Source organism: Geospiza fortis, unplaced genomic scaffold (genome assembly GCF_000277835.1).
Source record: "Geospiza fortis unplaced genomic scaffold, GeoFor_1.0 scaffold657, whole genome shotgun sequence".
NCBI classification, from domain to species: Eukaryota; Metazoa; Chordata; class Aves; order Passeriformes; family Thraupidae; genus Geospiza; species Geospiza fortis.
In genome coordinates, this window is record NW_005054481.1 from 1,033,141 (window position 1) to 1,044,000 (window position 10,860).

At 49.8% G+C, this 10,860-nt stretch overlaps 1 protein-coding gene across 1 annotated transcript in view; it reads right to left on the minus strand.

Annotated features, from left to right (window-relative positions):
* Positions 1–6,496: 6,496 nt before the first annotated feature.
* LOC102035028 (rho GTPase-activating protein 39-like) overlaps positions 6,497–10,860 on the minus strand; it is a 33,546-nt gene continuing 29,182 nt past the window's right edge. The window contains 4 exon segments of the mRNA XM_014310077.2: positions 6,497–8,655; positions 9,040–9,209; positions 9,716–9,807; positions 10,738–10,860. The exon segment at positions 10,738–10,860 is cut by the window's right edge and continues 22 nt beyond it. Coding sequence (XP_014165552.1) covers positions 8,461–8,655; positions 9,040–9,209; positions 9,716–9,807; positions 10,738–10,860 — 580 coding nt within the window. The 3' untranslated portion in view covers positions 6,497–8,460.

The window sequence follows — 10,860 nt, forward strand, 5'->3', positions numbered from 1 at the left end:
GGAGCCTGGCCACGTGCAGGAGTTTGTTAACCCCTTTCTGGACAATGAAGACCTCACAGAGCATTTGGACCTTTCCCGGAGGGGAGATGGAGTGGATGAGAAAGAAGGAATGAGCAAATGAATGACAGTCGGAGCAGTGAGTGAGGCTGGGAGAGGAAAGAAAAGGCCGGAAAGGGATGATGGAGTAGCTGGTTGCTGGACTCTTTTTGGTACAGCCGTGGACAGAACCATGCTTCCTCGCGACACAGAGGCTGCATCCAGGGGGGAGGCGATGGCTCGGAACTGAGAGGGTTCAGTTTTGGAGACCCCCCGGCCCCAGGGGGTAGACAAGTATGGGGGGGACAAGAGGTCCCGAGAGTGATGAGGAAACTGTGCTTTTTTTTCGGAACTGGTCAAAGCACCCTTAAAAGGATAACCCTTGAAGCAGCTCTGTTCCTTGTCCAGTGGTGGGAGCGCTGGGCATGCAAGGAAGAGGTCACCATGGCCCCAAGAAGGACTCCTCTCCTCTTGATGGACTGGAATTGAGTATTCAAAGGGTGATGGATGGAGAGTTGAAATTTGGAAGATGTATTGGAAATGGGGGGGGGGGGGGAAAGGCTTTTTTTTTGTGGAGTTTTCATTTTCCAGGTGTGTGTGTGTGTGGTTTGTTTTCCTTTTGTAGTTTAGTTAATAAACTTTTTTTTTCTAAGGTAGAGGCCTGCTTTGCTTATTTCCTGGTCACATCTCACAGCGAACACCAGGGAAATATATTTTCATGGGGCACTGGCATTGTGCCAGTGTCAAACCATGACACCTGTAAATCATTTATTTATGCTCAGCATGAGCACTCCACATGATTCACTGTCAGGGAGCAGCAGGAGCTGTCACAGGACAGGTGAGCAGGAACTGAGCTGGGAGGGCACTGCCCTGTCCAGCACAGGACAGGCCAGTGGTAAATGGGAGCAAAGCAGAGACAGTGACAGTGACCAGATGAGCACTGGAAAGTCCTACAGCGATGAGGCAGGTCAGAGGAGGAGATCCTGGCTTGGACCAGGATCTCCATCATCACAGAAATGGCTGACCCGGCTCAGGCAATGGCCTGAGGTCCAAGCGCAAAGGTCTGCGTTTAGGCAACATTCCTGAGAAGCGGGGAGGAAGTTCCCAGTGAGGTGTCCTTCAGCTACTTCCCCTCAAGGGCCTGGCTGTAGTGGTGTTATTGGGAAGCTGGCCCCGAGCTTAGCAGTTCTGCTTCCCTACATTCCAGCCGAGACAATCATACTTGTGGCAGGGCAATGCACCCAAGGAGCAGCCCCAGAGAGCAGTCACAAAAGCCTCTGTGCCTGGCTGAAGCAATTCCCTGCCTAAGACTCTCCACTCCTCCCTGCCTGGCTACTCTGGGGCCTGCATGGCAGTGGGAAGGAGGGGAGTCTGAGCCAACAAGGGTTTTTTCCTGTCTCTAGACCTCTGCCAGAGCCCTCAGCTTCACCCTGCTTGTACTTGTTTTTGTCAGAGTGCTGCTGGAGGTCACACAGGTCTAGCTGACCTCCAGACTGCTCCCAAGGTGCACACAAGGATGGGAGCTGAGTGACTCACCAGGTCAGTGTGCCATCATCATAGCAGAATTCCACTTCTGGGTACCTTCTACTTTGGGACAGTTTTTCACCCCTTCTTTGTTGACCAGAGCACCAGAGGCTGGGAACTGGCTACATATCTCCAGGGATGGGTGCCCACCTGTGATGGTGGTCACAGGGCTCTCAGGATGAGGGAAGAGACAAGAATTTGACTCCATATTTCAGAAGGCTTGATTTATTATTTTGTGATATATATTACATTAAAACTATACTAAAAGAATAGAAGAAAAGGTTTCATCTCAGAAGGCTAGCTAAGCTAAGAATAGAAAAACAAGAATGATAACAAAGGTTTGTGGCTCAGACACTGTGTCCAAGCCAGCTGGGCTGTGATTGGCCATTAATTCCAAACATCCATATGAGACCAATCACAGATCCACCTGTTGCATTCCACAGCAGCAGATAATCATTGTTTACATTTTGTCCCTGAGGCCTCTCAGCTTCTCAGGAAGAAAAATCCCAAGGAAAGGATTTTCATAAAAAGATGTCTGGGACACCCACCCTCAGCCTGTGCCCTTGGCCAGAGCAAGCACAGCCCCATCCAGGGAGTGGCTGGGAGGGACACACAGACAAGCAGACATTTCTACATCACTGCGCCCAGACATCCTGATTTAGCTGGGAGAACAGAGAAGGCTGAGGATTCCTCACCTCCTCATTCTTTACAGGGCTGTCCACTTGCAGATGAGGCTCTACAGGCCTTTCTGTGGTCCCTGGGGTTATATGTCCCAAAAGCAAGGAGTTAACACCCACCAGGGGACACCCTAGCCCAGTATCTGGGGACTGTCTGCACTTGCAGTGCCCTTGTCTTCCCCCAACATGGCACCAAGGCCATGTTGTTTCAGGGAAGCCTGTTTCAAGGCAGCTGAGGCAATCCAGCAGCTCACTGAAAAGGAAGGGCCCCACTCCCTCCTCCATTCCACCCCCCCTACATCCCTCACAGACCACCTGGTCTCCCACCTCACTTGTAATCTGAACAAAAGACCAGACGTGGCACAGATGAGATGGAAGAAATGTGTCTGTGAGCGGAGATGAACTGACGTAACCCACTAGTTCTCCTTTGGGAGAAGCTGCAGCTTTTAAGAACCTTGACCTTCCTAACACCTTCATGACTTCGGGCCTCGATCTCTGCCAGCATCCAGCCCTGACAGCAGAGGTCACACAGTCCTCCAGTCCTCAGATACAAGCTCCTTTTATGGTACCTGTAAACACTAAGCACTTCAGACAAAATGGATAGTTTACATGGTGAGACAGAGGAAGGTCCAGGCAGAGGCTGGGGCAGGAGATGCAGGTTCAAATCCTTGTGGCCTGGACAGAGTCCTCAGCTGGTGTCCCCTGCTTTGCAAGGAATAGTCAAGGCGATGAGTGACTCCATATGTCCCAAAAGCTTTCCTGCATGGCTACCTGTAAGCACTCAACTCTGTTCAGGTCTCTGTGTGGTCCACCTCACTCAGAACACCCATGCTCCTTCTTGTTCCGTCGTCATGGGATGATGAATGCCTGAGCTGGTTTCCCCAGCCCACTGCACCCACAACCAGTTCTTGCCACTGTTCACCATGGCTGACAAATGGTATAGGACAACAGGACCTCTAAAATAATTCAACAGGACCTCAGCAAATAATTCAACTTTTCCCATCTCATTTTTTTGGGTGTCCCGCAGACAGTCCATGAGTGTGGCAGAGCCACAGCCCTGCTCCACACAGCCCCAGCTTGGCACTTGTCTCCACAGGCCAGTTCTGCTCAATCTGCCAGTGCTGTGCTGCACCCACATCAAACCAGCACTGGGGCAGCATCAGGACAGGGAGCCTCCCATCTCTGCCTCCTGCCAGTCCTGCAGGGCTCCCGAAGCAGACCTGCCCCCGTTCCTCTGGGTTGAAGATTGCAATGCAAGTTGTTTTCCATTACCATCTGTATGGCAGATTACCTTTGTCAAGCGGGCAGTTTGCTTTATCTCTCTCTTTGAGTGACCACATTCACACCTCCCTCGGGAGGGGACATCTGCTGATAACAGACTATTGAATATCAGTGCATGACTGATAAAGAACTGTAACATCCCATTGGGAGATGCTCCGCCCAGAGGGGGGAGCCAAGCATTCCTACCCAGATATAATTCAGAGGTTTTTGAGACACCAGCACGGCTTTCTCAAGATTCCCCAGAGGAACAGCAGCTGCCTCTCCTCTACTGGATCTTCAGAAGAAGACTACATCCTTCTCTACAGATCCCCCTTGCTCCAACAGAACCACACCTGATACTTCAGGAAGACTGCAGCCACATTTCCAACTGGACTGCCACCGACACCCTGACCCACAGGGTGTCAGGTTGGGTTCTGACTCTGTCAGTGTTGTTCTAGTGGACTGCATTGTTTATTTTATTTTTTTTCTTTTCCCTATTAAAGAACTGTTATTTCCTGCTCTCACATTTTTGCCTGAGAGCCCCTTAATTTAAAATTTATAGCAATTCGGAGGGGTGGGGAGGGTTTACATTCTCCATTTCAGGGGAGGCTCCTGCCGCCTTCCTTAGCAGACTCCTGTCTTTCCAAACCAAGACACTCTGGTCTCTACCTTCCCACAGGGCTGATTTAGTGCAAAGTTCCATGTAAGGATTGGACTAAAAACCTACATGAGAATTATACTAAAAACTGGCCTCTCATTACTCAGGAGCTTTGAGGAGGTGGCAGAACTTCTGTGCATCTCTGGTGGACAAGGGCAGGGACACCCTTCACATTTTCAATGGAAGGAAAGACAGCGGGGAACTTCTCTATCAGAGGGGTAGCCTTATGGTTGCCCTGTCCTGTAAAACATCAGGCAGCTGCCAAAGCTAAGCCCTTTCTCCACCTCAAGCTGAACCTACAGACAGGTTGTTCTGGTTTGAAAGCAAAACCAGTGAGAGACTCCAAGTCAGAAATACAATTTATTAGGAAAAGGAAAAAAACAAACAAAACAAAACATGCAATAATACAAAAGAAAAACCACTGACAGAGTCAGAATACAACCTGACACCCTGTTGGTCAGGGCGTTGGTAGCAGTCCAATTGGAATGGTGGCTGCAGTCCTCCTGGAGTGGCAGATGTGGTTCTGTTAGAGCAGTGATTCTGTAGAAAAGTGTAGTCTTCCTCTGAAGATCCAGTGGAAAAAGCAGCTGTTCCTCTGAGAATCCAGTGGAAAGGCTGATCTGGTGTCCCAAAAACTCAGATTATATCCAGTTAAGAATCCTTGGCTCCTCCGTCTGGGCGGGGCATCTCACAATGGGATGCTGTAATTTTTATCAGTCATGCAGTGACATTCAATAGCCCATTAACAGCAGATGTCTCCCCAGAGGGAGGACTGGTTTGTGAAAGAGATGAAGAGAACTGCCCAATTAACAGAAGATAACTGTCAGACGTCTAACAGATGGCAAACAGAATACACATTGCTTTGTAATCTAGGACACAGGTCCAAAATCCACCTGTGATCCACAACATCTGCCCAGCCTTTTCAGGAGCTGAGGTGGCACATGGGCAACAGACATGAGGGCATGGTGTCTATCAGCTGCCATGAGCAGAATTGCTTTTACTATTTCTGTTTGCAGGCATAGCAAAAAGTTCTTGTAAGGCTCTGTGAAAAGGAGACTCAAACCAGCCAGAAATCCAACAGCACAAGCAAGAGCACCCAGCACTGCAGAAGTGCTGGCCCCATTGGAACACTTCAGTCTCCCACAGCCAGCAGCAGGTAATGGACAAGCCACTGGTGCCTCCTCTCAAGGACCTGTGTCCCAGCTGCCCTCTAGCACTGGGTCCAACTGTACTGCCCATAGAAGCCCAGAACAATCCACAAGCTTGTTCAAAGGCCAGCTGCTGCTCTGGCCATCACTTCTTTAACTGATCCAGGTGTCAGGTCATGGTGACTGCAGGAGTGAGCCTGAGTCTTGGAGCCTGAGTTGAAGCACTTGGTTTGTGGCCTTTTCTGATTTGTCAAAAATCAGCTCATTTCACAGAAAAGCTTTGGGGAACACTCAGAAATTGGGCTGCAGACATTCCCCTAGGAAAGGACTGTGTGAGGTTACAATGTTCCTGGTCTTCCTTCTGTGCTCCATTGCCCTACAGCCCACCTACAACACTTCTGCCAGCCCGACTGGTGGGAAAACTCAGTGGTATGCCAGCATATGTGATCCTAAACTGGTGGTGTGACAGAGCAGCCCTCACTGGCTTTGTCTGAAGTGCAGCAGCTTTTCCTAGTCTGACAAGACAGTGACCACCCCCCAGAGGACCAGCAACACAATCTAGAGCCTGGGCTCACTCCTGTGTGGCTGAAATAGCACAGCTGGCATCTGCCCTGCAGCTCCACAACACTGTGCAGCACGAGTCTCGAGCACCAACAGACTGCTCCCAGTGGTTTCTTGGACTACTAGCAAGGAAAGATAAGGGAATGCTCTAGTCTGAACATACAAATGTCCCCATCAGGTCAGCCTAACAGCCCAATTAATTACATCTCCATCAGCAGAGACCCCGCGGGAGGCCATGCAGAGGATGCCTGTGTGGCCACCTCCTGCAGTCCACCTGCAGCACTCTCAGCTGCTAGAGAAGGGACATAAGCAGAATATCCCTCTTACCCTCCAACTGCCCATAAACTTCTCTCATACCTTTATGACCCTGAAAGGCTCCAGAAGACATGTGTAAAGCAGTATTGTCTTTTACCTGTTTCAAACCATTCTCTTCCAAGATTCATTAAGTGTCCTTTGGTAGTTGCCTGAGAATTAAGAACAACAGAACCAGCCCAAAGCATGGTTTCCAAGTGCTTACTTCATGCTGATTCTCAAATCTTATTCAAGAGCACTGACATTCAGGCTGAAATGTGCAGCCCCACGCAGATGTAATCATGCTGCAGAAATTCACAAAAAAGACAATTCACAAAAGATACAGCCATGAAGATTGTATTTATTACTATTAGAACAGAGGAAAAGCTACTTTACTGATTGGTATTTACAAATCTGTTGGCAAAGACAATAATATCCAGTGTCTTTTATGAGCATGTTTTACAACCCTTTCCAGAATCACTCACTTTTATTAGCAGCAAATGCCTATGGTTTGATTGACTGCCACTGGCTGAGTGCAGTAAGTAACATAGATCACCACTGCAGTGGCTGCAGGCAAAGCCTGACACAGACACAGGCACCTGCAGCTCAAAGAGGAGGGCAGGTCCCACGTGGCTGCTCCAGCCCTTGGCAGGCAACAGGACAGCCTGAGCTCGTTCAGCAATTCAAATCTCAGGACAGCATGTCAGAGCTGGTAACCTCTGCCTGTCTCTACACTTCTGGGGGAGTAGCTTCACATGTGAAGAACAAGTTGTTCAGCACTACAGAAGGACAGAACAAGCTGAGAGGCATCAAAGCATGGAGATGGGTGTGTACGTGAAACAAATGCGGGCACATTTCGTGGGCATGCTTGACAAAGCTTATCTTGACAAGGGAGCAAGATTTCCTGGACCACAGGATCATCTGGTATGAGGAACCTTTATTCAGCTGGGCACAAACTGAATTCCTGCTCTGGAGTTCATACGAACATAGGCTCTGAGAACCCTCTTAGAAAGACTCTGCACACGGCACCTCATGCCCACACTGGTACTGATTCAGGCATCAGCTCTAAACCTCACTGTCGGCAGGGCTCAGCTCCCCACTGCAGTCTGAAGAGGATGATCCCAGGTCCCCGCTGGAAAGGGAGGGGGATACAGAAACACAAATGCAACCTTGCATGATACTGGCAGACTTTGCACTGCAACAGTAATCGCAAAACACACTTTTTTGCAGCAGACCTGCCTCCAGCAAGGAAAACACCTCAAAGGAAGAGCATGGATACCACAGTTGACTACAGGCAGTGCCAGCATTTCTCAAGCACACACCACTGTTGTTGCTCTGCCTGGAAGGGTGTACCTGAGCACAGGAGCACTTCTGACTGTTGTGGGCTTTCTTTAGACCTGGGCTGAGCCTGAAGGGTGGGTCAAACTGGTACTTAGTTCCTGGCAGAGTGATCTGGGAAGGATGTGGTATTAGGAAGGGGGGTGCGAGGAGCTGGAGCTGTGAAGGCTGCTCTGAGCATAGGCTCAGGAGCTCCTCAGCAAAGCTGGTGTCAGCTCATGCTGTCTGTAGCAAACAGGAGCTGCAAGGCCACTGGGGTCACTGCTCCAGAAGATATGGCCCTCATTAAGAGGATGCCAAAGTGGTTGTTTACTTGTTTGTTGTTAGGTGTGTGGCTTTCCTGTTGTACCAAGCATCATGGTGTGGGTGGGTACTCAGCACAGGGCTGGTCTTACATGCTGCTGCACAGCTCTACAGTTCTTGAACCTCTGCACTTTCACAGCCCTCTACCAACAGCACTGTGGGACGTCAGAACAACTCTGATATCTCCAGCCAACAGCCTGCAGAGGTGAACAAGGCTGGCCCCATAATAGTAGGATTACTCCTGATGAGGCAGCATCTTCCCTCAGACCACATTTTGCCACAGCACAGGAGTGATGTTTTCCTACCTCAAGTCAACTCTGCCTCCAGAAGGGAAATGAAGAGTCTCACTACCCCATGTAGCAGTTCCTCACACATGTCACAGCCCTTTCACTGAGCACCCAATCTTGTGGCTCTCAGGAAGAGGACTGCACACTGAAAGGCCAGGAACTGCTAAACCTGATCTGGCATGCCCAAGGATTTCCTGGTGCTGACAGAACCAAGCCTTCCAGAAATGTCCAGTCCTTGTGATCATACATTGGGAGATGCTGAAGGGCTAACCCAGGGCATGACAACAGTAAGGACAATGGAAGAAACCTAAGTGGAGAGGAGAAGACTTAACCTAGGAACTCCTTAGAACAATGTTTTGCAGCATGGGGCCAGTGGCTCAAACCAGCCCTTTGATGAAGCTCGTGTCCAAGTGTACTATTAGCATGCGGAGAAAAGACATTTCTTTGCGTGTGTTCTCAAAGATAACACGAGGGTCGTCGGACTGGCAGCGCAGGCAGTTGGGGGCCATCACCATGGCCAGGTTATTCACATCCATCTTTGTTCTGCCCACATTTGATGGCTGAGCAAAGATCTGCAGATAGCAAGAACACATTCAGATGGAGCAGTGGGAAAGGGCAAGGAAGTCCAAACACACGGCCCAAGAAAAGGTGCAAGGAGAGCAGACATAAAGCCTGCCTTAAGGACAGTGCCCCATCTGCCACGCGTCCACAGGGAAGAGCACTGTGCTCTGACACAACCAACAGAGCAGCAGCCTTGGCAGACAGGAAGCCAACCCCAGGCTTTACAAGACCAGGATCAGGGTTTATTGCTCCCATAAGGAACAAGGCCAGCATCAATCCCACCTTAAGTACAGATAAGAGGTCTTAAAATTGTGCTGATGGTCCCACCACAGCTGTCCCACTAACTGTGCCTCACATGCTCCTGGCCCCAGTGCAGGGCTGTGGGGGCTGCCTACCTGCAGGAAGTGTATGAGGTAACACAGCACCAGTCTGTTGAGCTCCGGCAAAAGCTGCACCACAGCCACGGCAGCATCGGGGTTCTCATAGTTGCTGATACACTCTTGGTAGAACTGCTGGGGGATCACAGGCTCCTCCAACTCCCGATACCACAGCTTGAGGAGAGAGGCTGGGCAGAAAGCAGGTGCATGAGAACAGCTCTGGTCACTTCCCCACCCCCTTCAGGGGCAAACTTAGCAGCGAGAGAGATGGCAGAGAAGGGATTTCTGTGCTTGTGCTGCTTCACCTTAATTCAGTCTTGGCTCTGAAATGCTCAGGGACCCAAGCAGACCAGTTCGTGGCAAATACTGGCTGCTACCTACCTGCTCCTCTAGGAAGCAGCTCTGGGGCTGCCTAAAGAAGAGGACAAGGAGACCTGAAAGACTCCCACCACTGTGCCCAGCTTGCACAGCCTTACTACATCAGAGACAGAGATTTCTCCCCACACCCAGTGTTTCCTCTATGGGCAGTGTTTGGAAAGGCAGTGAAAAGACACAGAACAAAATCCCGGTCAATGCAGACAGCTTGTGTACACATTCTCAAGCAGCAACACACACACTGAGCTGTTCTTGCACCTGCCCCTCCACACTGCGCCGTGGCTGAGGCTGCAGCAACACACCTGCAACAGTCCTGTACCTGGTATGTTGGGGTCACTGAGACTGTTTGGGATTCTCCACTGATCCACCTGCAATTTCAATGCATTGACTTCATCTATGTCACCTGGTATCCTGCAGAGACACAGAAAAGGTCCTTTTGAGTGAGCCAGGCAATGTGCTTGGTGAGGCAGCAAAGCATGGCTCCGAAGCTGCTTCTTGGGCCTCAGGGAGAAGGGAGCAGGGAGAAGGCCTCAGGCACCAGTGGCAGTTACAGCAGCAGTTCCTCAGAGAGAAAGGAGGTGCTTATTTTTATACACCATCTTGAAGTGGGGGCTCCAACTAGCTCAGATATCAACTATCGCTGTTCTCAGGAGTGAATATTTTCTGTAATCAGGCTTCTTTGCAGCGCGTTCAGACCAAAGATGAGCAGCATCTCTGGCTAAATATAGTTATATATATACACACGTATCTATCTATTATCTATCTATCTATCTATCAAAAAATATACCCATACAAGGTAAAGTTGAGCCTTTTAACAACTATCTTAAGTTTAGGTACTGAAAAACTAATTCAAATCTTAAATGCAAAACAAAACCACACACACAAAGAAAACAACAAAGAAAACCCAAACCCAAAGCAGAATCCCCCATGCTCACCACAGAGATTCTGTGTCTCTCTTTACTCCTTGTGTCTTGTGCAGCACTGAGGCTGATGTGCTGCATTAGATGAAGGGCTCTGCCAGGATGCCGGAGCTCCTCCCTCCCCTACACTGGCTAACCACCATCGCCAAATCTGATGAAAGCTCATCGCCCTGCCTGGGGATAAGTTGTCTACATAGTTAAGCCACAACTACACCAGTCCCCTCTGTGCTAACACATGCAAACTAGCTAATGACACTACAAGAGGTGATTCTTGAACCTGAGGAAAGTCAGATTTTGTCCAGCCCACAGTGAAGTGCTATTCTTAGGGAAGAGGAAGCATGTGGAGGTCAATCTTGGCTTCTTGGCTATGAGGACTGACATGTGGTTTGCTCAAAAGTAGCACAGTACCGCAAAAGCTCACCTGAAAATCCCCTCAGTCTGTTCCCCTCCCAGGGCCAGGACCTGCTGTGACAGCTGTGTCTGCACCCAGGGAAGCTTGTTCCCTGGATACATGTCCTGCTGCCGCAGCATGATTTCCTCCATG